The sequence below is a fragment of the Cherax quadricarinatus genome, chromosome 67 (assembly GCF_038502225.1).
Source record: "Cherax quadricarinatus isolate ZL_2023a chromosome 67, ASM3850222v1, whole genome shotgun sequence".
Taxonomy (NCBI): Eukaryota; Metazoa; Arthropoda; class Malacostraca; order Decapoda; family Parastacidae; genus Cherax; species Cherax quadricarinatus.
The window spans coordinates 20,540,976-20,556,287 of NC_091358.1; the positions used below are offsets into that span (position 1 = coordinate 20,540,976).

Below are 15,312 nucleotides of genomic sequence, written 5' to 3' on the forward strand. Positions count from 1 at the left end.
TGGGGTTCAGGTGTTGAGATACGTTTGGAAGATCATTGATGTATATGAGGAAGAGCAGGGGACCAAGGACACTTCCCTGCGGAACTCCAGTATCAAGTGGCTGTGTTGTTGATGCTGTGTCTTCAATGGTGACATACTGATACCTATTAGTAAGGTAAGATTTGAAATATGCAAGCGCATGGCCTCTTATACCATAATGGTCAAGTTTGTGGAGTAGGATGCCGTGGTCTACTGTGTCAAAAGCTTTTCTTAGGTCAATAAAAATTCCTAGTGGATATTCCTTATTTTCCAATGCTGTGTAAAGCAGATCTAGCATTTTTATGATTGCATCGTTAGTGCTTTTATTTTTCCTGAATCCAAATTGGCAGGGGTTGAGTATGTTTTGTGCCGTTATAAATGAATATAGTCTCCTGTGCACGAGTTTCTCAAAGATTTTGGATAGCAATGGTAAGTTTGATATTGGCCTATAGTTGTTTAAATCTGTAGGGTCACCACCTTTATGTATTGGTGTAACCCTTGCCATCTCGAGTAGTTTCAGGAAGGTGCTAGTTTCTAGTGACTCGTTAAAAAGTAATGAGATAGCATGCGAGAGGATATGGGCCGCTCTCTTGTACAATAATGGTGGGACATGAGACAGATTCCCTGAGTTATTTTTAAGTGACTTTATAATCTCGATGACTTCCATGGGCTCAGTTGGAGCAAGATAGAAGGAATTTGGGAAATTCCCATCTATGCTTCTAAACTGTTGTATTCTGAGCACCTCTGCAAAAACAGTGATTATGTGTGAGTGAGGTGAAAGTGTTGAATGATGATGAAAGTATTTTCTTTTTGGGGATTTTCTTTCTTTTTGGGTCACCCTGCCTTGGTGGAAGACGGCCAACTTGTTAAAAAAAAAGAAAAACCTAAGTATGGATGTGGGGGAAGACTTATTCGAGCCCCCCATACATGCTTCTGTTTATTCATTGACAGTTGTTTATTATTATAACTTAATGAGTTCATCTTTCCTGTCTTCTAGGGACCATCATCCTCACTCATCTAAATTATTCAGGCAACCTCCTTAAAATGCATCAGAGACCTCTTTATCCCCCCCCCCCCCCCCAAAAAAAAAAAAAAAAAAAACTTAGTAGTTTGGACATCACTTCTCTCTTCAATAAGGTACCTATAGGAAGGAAAGGGAATTTAATAGGAAGGAAAATGAACTGAATATGAAGAAGATTCATTAGGAAGGAAGGAAGGATGGATTTAACATAAGCCATTGACCTTTTCCAATGTAAAGTCAATCAAGACCTAAATCTTCCACTACCTCCTGGAGATTTTGTTGAACTCTGCATTAACTTTAAATATTTTTCTTTCAACAAGACTCTAAAAACATATGGTATGGGAATGGGCTCTCCCATCATTGTTGTCTTAGATAACTTGTGCATGGAACACTTGGAAACTCAACACTTCACCAACATCATCCCTGCCAGCGTAACATGATTATGTTATGTGGACAACATCCTCATAATAACTCCCACCATCACATAGCAACCAAGAATTACCTCCCTCATCATTATTATTATTATTATTATTATTATTATTATTATTATTATTGCTGCAGCTGTCGCTGCTGCTGTCGCTGCTGCTGTCGCTGCTGCTGTCGCTTCTGCCGCTGCTGCTGTCGCTGTTGCCGCTGATGCCACTGCTGCCACAGCTGCCGCCTCCACTAGTACTACTACTACTACCGCCACTAGTACTACTACTACTACTGCTGCTAATACCACCACTAGTACTACTAATACCACTGCTACTGTTACTACCACCATTACTACCACCAACAGCATGGTCTTGTCAACCTATTGAAGAGCTTATACTTTTACATCTCACTTTAATACCTATATACACTCTTAATGTATTGTTTGTAATGACTTGACAAAGCTTCTGGAGAGCAAAATGTTGCCACAATAAAAATGTTACATTAACTGCACTTGTGTCCTTTTACCTAACATAGTCAATAATGCTACCAACCGAACAGCTGAACGGCACATGGAAAGGCTTTCACAGAATGTGCTGTTCAATTGTGGATGAACTTTTGCAATCACATTCACAAAAAATCAAACTTTACATGAGTTTTATAAGAGTTGACTGCAATTTAACAAATTCGTTCATATGACAGATCAGTTAAATTTACACAGCCAGGTTTCAATTAGTGCTAGTTTAAATGGTGCATATTTCTATTTAGTAAAAAATTAATTAACGCTCGTTTTTCTCCCAAACTCTTCATATCAGAGGCAAACATTACATATAATCTGATTATATTTAGTGGGGAGTGCTGAACATCTAAGTCACACAGTTTCTGAGGAACAGAAAGTAGCTTCAATTTTTTGCATCACAACCTCTTCCCACCCTGTTTGGAGAATACCTGTACAATATTACAAAAGGGCAAATTAATCTAACAACTGTACACCATACCAACCTTTGGTACAGTCGTTAGTGAGTAGGAGCTCTGCAGTTGTTTGGTGTAGTGCTTTAGGGTTGACTTCTCGAGCTTCCTCACAACGACAGTAACTGGCTTCAGTAAGTTAAACAGTATCTCGTTGAAACGATAGTTCCTGGCAGCGACTTCCATTGATGTTCTGTCCCAAGGAGCAATATTGTGAATGGAATCCATTAATGTACGCCAGCAGTTGCCAACAGTTGTACCACACCCACGAACTTAGCTGCCAAAACTTTGACAGCATTCACTGATACAAACATCTCCTGCTAAAGAAAAACATTAATTCCAACAGCTGTACCATACCCATAAACTTAAAATTCAAATTCAAACATTTTCTTTTCTGCAGTATACAAATAATGTAGTTTACATGTAATAAAATATTGTTAGGCACAAAAGAAAGCCACTAACATGCTGTGCAATTCAGGCAGACTAATTTTAATGCTTAAAGACTACTTACAAATTAGACATAGATTATTAAATAGGATTTCTTAAATGCACAAATGAAGAGGCAGCTAAATGAACAACAATACAGTTTTAAGTTGTTGTTTTTTTCGACACATTGGCCGTCTTCCACCGAGGCAGGTTGACCCAAAACTGAAAGAAACACTTTCACCATCATTCACATATAATCATTGTCTTCGAAGAGGTGCCCAGATAAGACAGTTTAGATGTCACTCCAAACAGCCAATATCCCAAACCCCTCCTTTAAAGTGCAGGCATTGTACTTCTCACCTTCAGGACTCAAGTCTAGCTAACTGGTTTCCCTGAATCCCTTCACAAAATATTACCCTGCTCACACTCCAACAGCTCATCAGGTCCCTAAAACGATTCATCTCCATTCACTCCTACCTAACATATGCTTGCTGTACATACATGCCCCTTGCACATAAAACCTCTTTTACCCCCCTCCCTCCATCCTTTCCTAGGAGGACCCCTACCCCTCCACTAAAGATTTATACACCCTCCAAGTCATTCTATTTTGCTCCATTGTTTCTAAATGACTAAACCAAACCTCTGCAATCCCTCTTCAATCCTCTGAATAATAAACATAATGAAGGAAAATTTTTTGGTCTGTTCCTTGACAGTAGATTGAAATTCAACACCCACATCCATCACATTACAAAAAAGTGTCCAAAACAGTTGGCATCCTCTCCAAGATATACAGTGAAACCTCAAATATCAAACTGTTCCCAACTCAACCAATTATGTAAGTGTATTTTTGTAAGTGAATTTATAAGTGTATTTTTGAGGGTCTGAAATGAACTAATCTAATTTACATTATTCCTGATGGGAATAAATTCGTTCGGTAACGGCGCTCGAACAGCCGTCTGGAACAAAGAAAGTTCGATATCTGAGGTTCCACTATAATATTATATACCTCAAACGGCACTACTTGCATTACATTACACACTAATCTATCCCTACCTCACCTATGCTATTTGTGCCTGGGTTTCCACACCAGCAAATCACCTCCAGCTAATAGTAACTCAACAAAAGGCAGCAGTACAAATGATAACTCAATCTACTGCTAGACAACACACTCCCCCACTCATCAATGGCCTAAACATACTTAATATACAAAACATTCATTCATACTACTGGGAATACTACATATCAAATTCACTGATAAAAAACATCTATATGAAAAACAGTTCAGATTGGGTCTAATAACAAAAGAACATGCAAAACGATACATGTCAATACTTACTAAACTAATATGGAAGTCTAAACGACTGCATTATGCAAACAGATTTAATGAGATAAAAGGTGATATGAAAAAGACCTGGAAAACCCTCTCTGCAATTTTGGGATCTAGAAAACTGTCCAGAAACACAGATACAGTGGAACCTCTACTTACAAGTGCCCCGACATGTGAGTTTTTCAAGATACGAGCAGTTGCTCGGTCAATTTTTTGCTTCCAGATGCAAGCAAAATTTCAAGATGCGAGCAGGCCTCAAAAGAGGTTCCTTGATGCTGGTGAGGGGCTCTTGCTCTTGATCTAGGGAATTGGATTTCAGTTGTTTGTCGGACTATCTTACTGGTGAGGGGCTCTTGCTCTTGATCTAGGGAATTGGATTTCAGTTGTTTGTCGGACTATCTTATTGAAACTTGGGCAATGTATGATGCAAAGATGCTTCTTAACGTACACCTAAATTGAAAGAAATTGGACCATAAAAAACAGGGTTCACTTCTCAGCCATTAACCGCCCCTTAGCAATATATGTTCGTATGGTTTTCATGGCTGTACAGTGGACCCCCGGTATTCGATATTAATCCATTCCTGAGAGCTCATCGAATACCAAAAATATCGAAAAGCTAATCAATTTTCCCCATAATAAATAATGGAAATCAAATTAATCCGTGCAAGACACCCAAAAGTATGAAAAAAAAATTTTTACCACATGAAACATTAAGTTTAATGCAATAGAATAATTACAATAACAACAATAACAATAGAATAATAACAATAGAATAATTGACACTTACCTTTAATGAAGATCTGGTGATGACTGATGGGAGGGAGGAGGGGAGAGTGTCAAAGTTGTTAATGTTTAGAAGGGGAATCCCCTTCCATTAGGACTTGAGGTAGCAAGTCCTTTCTGGGGTTACTTCCCTTCTTCTTTTAACCCTTTCAGGGTCCGTCCCGTAGATCAACGGCTTTACGTTGAGTGTCCAAACCGTAGATCTACGCCAAAATTCTAGCGCCGTCAAATTTAGCGCGAAAACGCTCATAGGCCTACATGTGAGAGAACGGGTCTGCGTGGTGGGTGTGCGCCATAAACAAAAAATCTAGGCGCCCGCATAGCATTGTGGGAACGCCGGCTCAGTTACCCTTGTTCACCATGCCTCGTCGCAAGTCAGCTCTCACTCCCCGGAAAATTGGGACTCTCCTCTTCCTATCTGATAGTTCTGACACTGATGGAAGTGGAAATGAAGACGAATTCTACGGCTTTGATCAGTTAGTGACTTAAAAGAATGACCAGGATATCGATAATAGTGCAGAAAACCCTGACGATCCTCAACCTTCTACCTCTGGTGTGGGCACTCGTGACTCACGGTCGGTTGTTCCTCATCGCAAGAGAAAACTAATATTTTCGCGTGGCCAGGCCTCTGACTTCAGTAAGGATGATGATAGTGACGTGGATTGTGATTTTATTGCGCTCGACGATCAATCGAGTAGTGATAGTGAGGAATCATATTCACCAGTGAAGTGTCGGTATGTTCGCCGCCGCATGCGCTCGGGTAGTGTACCCTATGCTGTGCCCAGGGGACGGAGTACATCCCAGAGTGCATCCCGGAGTACATCCCGTGGCCCAACACCAGTTTTAGGTAGTGATAGTGAGGATGATGTGGCTACACTTGGCATGGATAGACCACAGGCATCAGTGGATGGTGTTAGTGGTGATGGTAGTGGCACCGCCATGCGTGACTCACCAGGCCACGCTGGGACCCACGCTGCTGACTCGTCAGTTCAAGGACAAAGCGGAGCGCCAGCCACCAGCCCACCACAACCACAACCACCCGCACAACCAGCCTATGATGTCCAGTATCCACCAGCAAACCGTATGTGGGATTGGCAGCAAAATCCCAATTTTGTTCCCAAGCCTCACCACTTTGATGATTCTCAAAGTGGAATTCTACCTACTTGTCCCCTTGGAACCATGGCCAATGAACTGGAATTCTTTGAATTATTCTTTGACCAGCCATTGATGGAAATTATTGTCAGGGAAAGTAATAAGTATTTTGAGTACACCATGGCAAATACGATCTTATCACCACAGTCAAGACTACACAGGTGGAAAGAGACGACTGTTGCAGAAATGTATTTGCTTTTTGCAACAATAATGCTTATGCCTCACGTCTATAAGCATAATATAAAAGCATACTGGTCCACAGATCGGCTAATTTCTACCCCGGTCTTCAGTGAAATCATACCAGTGAACAGGTTTATCTTACTGTTACGTATGTTGCACTTCTCTGACAAAACCAGGTCTGACAGAAGTGACAGGTTATACAAGATTAGAAATGTTTTCATGTATCTCAAACAAAAGTTCAGCATATACTTTTATCCATTCAAGAATCTTGTAATTGACGAGTCTTTGATTTTGTTCAAAGGTAGACTGTCATTCAAGCAGTATATACCGAGCAAGAGGAAACGCTTTGGTATAAAACTGTTTGTACTCTGTGATTGTGACAGTGGCCTGGTGTTGGATATTGTTGTATACACGGGTAGTAGAACATTGAAAGATACCAAGATGTTATTGGGTATCTCAGGTGACGTAGTGAGAAACATGATGGCACCTTATCTTGGTAAGGGGCATACATTATATACCGATAACTGGTACACAAGCCCATTACTCAGTGATTTCATGCAAGTGAACAAGACAGATGTGTGTGGCACAGTGCATTCTAATCACAAACATATGCCCAGGCTCAACGCAGGTGCTCGTGGTGATGACGTGCAGGCATTTCCTGCCAATGACATCATGGCATTACGGTGGCATGACAAACGAGATGTCACATTGTTGACAACCATTCACCGTAATGAAATGCAAGACAGTGGCAAAGTTGATCGAGTGACTAATGAACGTATTCGAAAACCAGTGACAGTGATTGATTATGCACAAAACATGCGCTTGGTTGACAAATGTGACATGCAGATTGGTTTTGTTGACTGTGTTCGTAAGAGTTACAAGTGGTACATGAAACTTTTCTTCCATCTCATGGACATTTCAATGCTCAATGCATATAATATGTACTAAATATAGACTGGCAACAGACCACCGTATGGTGAATTTTGTTTGTCTGTTGTCAGACAACTCATAATGAAGTACCAGGTAACAACACCTGCTATACAACACGGTCCTCGAATTCCTCAGGATATACCCAAGCGTTTGAGGAGGGAAGGTGATCATTTCATAATACAACTTCCTTCAACTCAGAAGAAATTTGCTCAGAAGAGATGCATCGTCTGTACACAAACAAAAAGACGCCAACAAAGACGCAAAGACACTCGGTTTATGTGTGAGGAATGTAAGGTGCCTCTGTGCATGGTGCCTTGTTTCAAGGAGTTCCACAAGCTCCAGCAGTTCTAAAACCATGTCCAGTGATTGTAAATATGTAAATATATGATAGAACATTAGTATTATACAATATTTGTGCATGTTTATTGTAATAAACAACAGTGGTAAACAATAATATGATAATAACTTTAGTGCGGTTATTGTGTTCAATACAGTGAGTTTATATATATATACATTATATACAGTATTGGTCTCTCAGGCCCCAAATGTTAGTAGGAATAGAAAAAAATTGGAAAAGAAAAGAAAAAACAACAAAAACCGCAAAATAATGTAATGCTCGTATGTGGAATTCATCGATGTTGCCGCCACCACATCATTTTCGACAAACTTCTTGGCACTGTATCTCGGTAAGTACTGATCAGAATTTTTTTTTTGTCTTATTACCTTCACAAAAATATGCTCTTTAATTCTGTAAGAAAAAATAATTTTTTTTTTTTTCAAAATTTCTTGGACACTGGAGCACCACTTCAGATTTTGGCCTTGGACCCTGAAGGGGTTAATGCCACTAGAACCAGCTTGAGAGTCACTGGACCTCTGCTGCACAACAAATCTGTCCATAGAGCTCTGTACCTCCCGTTCCTTTAAGATTTGTCTAAACTGGGCCACAACATTGTCATTGTAATAGTCACCAGCATAGCTGGTGACTATTACAATGACAATGTTAGGGTGATTTTCATCCATAAAGGTTAGGGTGATTTTCATCCATAAAGGTTTGCAGTTCAACCCACTTTGCACACATTTCCTTAATTTTTGAAGTAGGAAAATGGATTCCACAACTGGCATAGGCTTCTCAGAGTTAGCCCCAAACCCTTCAAAATCTTTCTTAACCCTTTGAGGGTCGACAGGCCCTCTCCGAAACTCGTTCTCAGGGTCGGCCAAATTTAAAAAAAAAAAAAATTATTTTCTCTTATGAAAAGATAGAGAATCTTTTCCCGATCATAAAGACACCAAAAGTTTGAAATTTGATAAAAAACTTACGGAATTATGCTCTCGCAAAGTTAGCGGTCTCGGCGATGTTTACGCATTGGCGATTTTGCCCACTTTGAGCCCAATTTTCGGCCAATTTCACTGTACTAGTCGACAAAAAACATGAATATTTCGCTAGAACTCCATTTTTTCTATCGAATGGGTGCAAGAAACCACCCATTTATGAAATTCAACTATCCAGTACAGTGGTCAGAATTTAGCAATTTTGCCAATTTCACACAAATTTCAAAAGATGCCAATTTCCGAATAGGGTCCAGAATAAACAAGAAAGACATTCCTGGCACTAAAATGACATTTCCTCTAGTCATTAGTCACGTCTCAAGGCCCCTCTTATATTCTTTTGCTTTCCACTTCGAATTTTTATTCTCACAAAAAATATAAGAATTACTGTTATGCAGACTACTGCATTAGTGTAAAAAAATGGTATAAATATTATTGGTGCACTTGTGAAAGAATATTAGACTCACCAGTTGACGTGTATTGCACGCTTGGCACGATTTGTTTACTTTTGAAGTTTGGTAAAAATCGAACATTTCTGCTACTTTGAGCTCAATTTCAAGGCACCTTTCATTGTAAAACCAGTCAAAATCATCTCAATTTCTGTAATATGTCTTCCATTCTATAAAATGAGACCAAGAAAACTAGAATACAACAATAAATACCATACGAAAATACACTGTAAAGTCGCTGATTTATTCCAAAAAAATGGTCAAAGTTTTTTTTTTCTCATTATGCACTGTGTGCTGCAGGATTTTTTTTAGACTGTGCACACTGACCACATAGACCCATTCTTTCATATGAAGGCCTACCAGCTTTCTCCCACTAGATTTGAGGCCACTAGAATTTATGCTTACTAGTACGTCAAAAACCCCTACACGTAAGACGTACTAGTACGACCAAAACCCTCAAAGGGTTAATTTCCATACTAATTCTCACCCTTTTTACCACAGGGTTGGCACTAGAAGCTTTCTTGGGGCCCATGGTGACTTATTTTGCAGAAACAAGCACCAAAAACAGTGATAATATGGAATGTACCGAATGTATCCTTAGATGCGCACACACTGCCTGGCTTGTAAACACTGGCACACACAGGGCAGCTCAGGCCACACGTGGACACGTCTCGTACGAATCGCATTGAATACCAGGTTTTTGATCGGATACCGAGGCGAAATTTTTGCGTTAAAATGCATCGAATACCAGATTTATCAGATACCGGGGTTCCACTGTATTCTCATTTTTTTGGTTTCATTTGATAGAATGGAAAATATATTACAAAAATAGATATAATTTTGATTGCTTTTATAATGAAAATTACCTTGAAATCAAGCTCAAAAGTAGCAGAAATCTTCAATTCTTTGGCGATGTTCAAGAGTAAACAAATGACATCACTGTAAAATACATGTCCACCTGGCCAGTCTCATGCACAATCACGAATAGGTTGACATTATTTATACAATTATTACAATAATGCAGTAGTCTGCACAACAGTAAATCTTTTATTTTTTGTGTGAATAAAAATTCCAAATGGTAAGCAAGAGTATCATTACAAGAATACGTACATACTAACTAATAATAATAATAATGCATTGAAGCTATGTAATGACGTTTGCGTAAATCATTTCCAAAACATTCTGAAAGGGAGGAAGAAACAAACCTCCCCGGACAGTTTTTTACTGAAACAACCTGCAAATGAAAGTGTGACAAGCGTAGAGAAAAAGCCAAAAATCACTGAATAGTGAAGTAACATTTAACCCCTTCAGGGTCCAAGGCCCAAATCTGAAGTGGTGCCCCAGTGTCCAAGAATTTTCCCCCAAAAAATTTGTTATTTTTTCTTATGAAATGGTAGAGAATCTTTTTGCGAAGGTAATAAAACAAAAAGTACGAAATTTGATGGAAAATTGACGAAATTATGCTCTCGCGAATTTTGATGTGTCAGCGATATTTACGAATCGGCGATTTTGCCGACTTTTACTTCCATTTTAGGCCAATTACATCATTCCAGTCGACCAAATTCTTAGCTATTTTACTAGTATTACTTCTATTCTATCGACTGAGCACAAGAAATCGCCAAGTCAACTGTTTCAACTACAAAATAAAGTGATCGGAAATTGGTAATTTGGCCAATTTAACACAAAGTTCAAAATATTCCAATTTCAAAATAGCATCCAGAATAAACAATGTAGGCATTCCTGGCACTAAACTAACATTTCCTCGGTTCATTAGTTACGTTTTGAGGCTTTACAAATAAATCCCATTTTGATTTTTTATTTACATAATGAATTTTTATTCACACCAAAAAATAGATTTACTGTTATGCAATATTGTAATAATTGCATAAATATCATCACCACATTTGTGAATGTGTATTAGATCCACCAGCTGGCGTTATTAGACGTGTGAGGTCGTTTGTTTACTCTTGAACATCGACAAAAATTTACCATTTCCGCTACTTTGAGCTCAGTTTCAAGCCATTTCCAGTGCTAAAACCAATCAAAATCATCTCTATTTCTGTAATATGTCTTCCATTCTATCAAATGAGACCAAGAAATTGCAAATACAACTATAAAAAACATACGAAAAACACTGCAACGTTGCTGTTTTAATCGAAAATCTTGGTTTCAGTTTTTTTTCTCTCATTATACACAGTGTGCTGCAGGATTTGTTTTATGTGGTGCACACATACCACATAGATGTATTCTCTCATATCTAGGCCCAAGTGTACCACTCACAGTTTATCAGAGTGAGCTGAGCTCATGACGTATATCTACGGTTTGGACACTGAACGCAAAGCCGTAGATCTACGGGACAGACCGTGAAAGGGTTAAATAAAAATTATAGCAGTTAAGTGCATTGTAGCTATGGAGGGACATTTGCTGTGCCCAGCATCTCTTCTCCATCTCCAAGGTAAATGCTGTATTACTACATAGTTTCTTTACATTGCATATTACAGGTCCGCCATCACAAATCCGGCAATCAGTTATTCGGTTCCATCAGTTATTCGGCACTAAGTTTGGCTAGCATAATTTCAAATTTCCAGGGTCGCTACACCAACCTGCTGGTACTGTCTGGTGGCACTACTTACTGCATAAGTCATTCTAATTTCTTTTTCTTCATTTATTGTTATAACCTGCTTACTTTTAGCCCTAGCCATGGTTCCAATGAATAAAAGAAATGCTTCTCATTATGTAAAGCACCTACACAGTACATTATCCATTAAAGATAAGGTGGCTTTGAAGCCACTGTCAGTTGCCATGAGCTCAGTCTCGTGATGCAGGAGAATATGCTTTATTATTACACTAATATCAACACTACAGCTTATTGCCTATCACAATTGATCTAATATGACATAATAAACAATGTAAATAACATAAAACATGTTAAATGCTCCAGAATGAATAATATTTGGCATAACACCGAGAAGTTCGACGGAGGTATGAAGAGGATATGAAATACAAATACCATTCTCCTATCCGTCTTGGGGCTTATATTAGAGAAAACAGAGTATAGCACAGGGCTAACTGTGATGTACACTCATACTCCACCATAAACCTGAAACAAAAAAGTTATTTTCTCTTCATAGATTATCACACATAGCATGTGTGTAGAGAACCTAGGATAACCCAAAAAAGTCAGACAAAGTGGCTTATTTCTAGTACAGGAAGGCCCCACTTATACGGCTGGTTAGGTTCCAGGCTACCGCCGTAAAGCGGAAACCGCCGTAAAGTGGAACACCCTTTTTTTCCGCTTACAAATGCATACAAACACTAGATAACAATTTTACACTAACATATATTAAGTTAGCAATAGAACCAGGCATCAAAAAACAATAAAAAAGTACAATACACACATAGTGCACTCATTACTTACCTTAAAATATTTATAGTCTTAATCTAGGGTGAGACAAGTAGTATTTATTGTAAGAAATCAAGTGTGGTATGTATGGTAGTCAGCCAGGCTACCATACCAGGCCACCCCACCCACACATACAATTCTATGATATATAAGCATCCCAGAGCGATAAAATGTATATACAGTTCACTCATTACTTACCTTAAAATATAGGGTGAGATGAGTAGTATTTATTGTAAAAAATCAAGTGTGGTATGTATGGTAGTCAGCCGGGCTACCATACCAGGCCACCCCACCTACACATAATATTCTATTACATTTAAGCATCCCAGAGCGATAAAATGTATATATAGTTCACTCATTACTTACCTTAAAATATTTGTAGTCTTAATGTAGGGTCAGGAGTAAGTAAATGAGATAAAACGAATAAATGAAAGAGAGAAAGAATGAGTGCATAAGAGAGTACAGGCGCAGAGTTATGTAAACAAACCAGGCGAAGGTAAGTTCTGTAAACGAAGTGTACACGTCTGGTTTGTGTACAAGTTACATTGTGTACAGGTTGTCTCTACATTGATACGGTAGAATAAATAAAGAAGAACACTCCCATTCTCATGTAACATCATTTTGAGAAGAAATGATGCTCTGAGTGAAGGCAATGGAAATAAGTCACTCTGACTTTTTTGGGTTATCCTAGGTTCTCTACACATATGTTGTTATGTATGATAATCTATGTAACTGTATTTGTGTATACCTGAATAAACTTACTTACATACATACGAAAGGAATAATTTTCTACAGTTACCCCCAGTAACACATTTTCTCTTATGTTAGATTAACCCTTTGAGGGTTTTCGTCGTACTAGTACGTCTTACGCGTAGGGGTTTTTGACGTACTAGTACGCATAAATTCTAGCGGCCTCAAATCTAGTGGGAGAAAGCTGGTAGGCCTTCATATGAAAGAATGGGTCTATGTGGTCAGTGTGCACAGTCTAAAAAAAATCCTGCAGCACACAGTGCATAATCAAAAAAAAAAAAACTTTGACCATTTTTTTGGAAGAAATCAGCGACTTTGCAGTGTATTTTCGTATGGTATTTATTGTTGTATTCTAGTTTTCTTGGTCTCATTTTATAGAATGGAAGACATATTACAGAAATTGAGATGATTTTGACTGGTTTTACAATGAAAGGTGCCTTGAAATTGAGCTCAAAGTAGCAAAAATGTTCGATTTTTACCAAACTTCGAAAGTAAACAAATCGTGCCAAGCGTGCAATACACGTCAACTGGTGAGCCTAATATTCTTTCACAAGTGCACCAATAATATTTATACCATTTTTTACACTAATGCAGTAGTGTGCATAACAGTAAATCTTATATTTTTTGTGAGAATAAAAATTCAAAATGGAAAGCAAAAGAATATAAGAGGGGCCTTGAGACGTGACTAATGACTAGAGGAAATGTCATTTTAGTGCCAGGAATGTCTTTCTTGTTTATTCTGGACCCTATTCGGAAATTGGCATCTTTTGAAATTTGTGTGAAATTGGCAAAATTGCTAAATTCTGACCACTGTACTGGATAGTTGAATTTCATAAATGGGTGGTTTCTTGCACCCATTCGATAGAAAAAATGGAGTTCTAGCGAAATATTCATGTTTTTTGTCGACTAGTACAGCGAAATTGGCCGAAAATGGGGCTCAAAGTGGGCAAAATCGCCGATGCGTAAACATCGCCGAGACCGCTAACTTTGCGAGAGCATAATTTCGTAAGTTTTCTATCAAATTTCAAACTTTTGGTGTCTTTATGATCGGGAAAAGATTCTCTATCTTTTCATAAGAGAAAATAATTTTTTTTTTTTAAATTTGGCCGACCCTGAGAACGAGTTTCGGAGAAGGCCTGTTGACCCTCAAAGGGTTAAAGAAAATGTTATTCTTGGCATCACTTGTACAAGTTATCTCATATTTAAGTTTATTTATTCTATTGTAGGGTGTATTTATCATCTTTTTATGTTATGTATCGTGTTTATTATATAATTTTGAAAAAAATATCATGGATGGATTAATGAAAATGTGAATATTAACGTAATATACAACATTTAATGAGACTCGGTGATTATTATTATTATTATCATTTCTAATATGGCGTCACTTGTGCAAGTCGTCTGCTACCACATCTCATATTTATGTTTATTTATTCTATTGTGGGGTGTATTTATCATCTTTTTATGTTATGTATCGTGTTTATTATATAATTTTGAAAAAATATCATAGATGGATTAATGAAAATGTGTATTTAACATAATATACGACATTTAAATGAGACTCGATGATTATTATTATCATTACTAATATGACGTCTGCAGACATAAGACACTCTTACTGATTTTAATGTGTACCTGCACGCCAGCACAGTATGTAAGTTTATTTAAGTACAGGTATACATAAGTATAATTATCAGAGTATATATAAAATATGAAATAACTTTTAAAAACATTTGAAATTTTGGAGTTTCCAGACAAAATGGAGAGACTTAGTGCTTACTGAGCTCACGAAGAATGTAAACAAACAAGGTGGGGCGCGGTGACCGTATTAGAAAGTCAGGTGGGGGGAGCCGTATAGCGAGTTTTGGTCATAATTTGAAATGACCGTATTAGCGGAACGCCGTAAAGTGAAACGCCGTAAAGCGGGGCCCTGCTGTACCTGGCTTGGGTTAGCCATATATGATTTTTGGTAAATATTCGATTCCCAGCCAGGGTAGAAACATTGGGTGTTTCTTTACACCTGTTGTCTTTGTTCACCCATCAGTAAATGGGTACCTGGGTGTTAGTTGACTGGTGTGGGTGTTATCCTGGGACACTGACCAAATTTGCTTGATATACTCAGCATAACAAGCGGCTTCCTATATAGTAGTATGTCACTGATGTC

At 38.2% G+C, this 15,312-nt stretch overlaps 1 protein-coding gene across 2 annotated transcripts in view; it reads right to left on the reverse strand.

The window, feature by feature from the left end:
- LOC138854699 (uncharacterized) overlaps positions 1 to 15,312 on the reverse strand; it is a 201,473-nt gene that overhangs the window by 175,549 nt on the left and 10,612 nt on the right. The window contains exon 2 of one of the 2 annotated variants that reach the window (XM_070099439.1): positions 2,456 to 2,739. In XM_070099439.1, coding sequence (XP_069955540.1) covers positions 2,456 to 2,650 — 195 coding nt within the window. In that variant the 5' untranslated portion in view covers positions 2,651 to 2,739. Of the gene's footprint in view, positions 1 to 2,455; positions 2,743 to 15,312 lie in introns of both variants that reach the window. The other variant, XM_070099438.1, reaches the window with a different exon arrangement.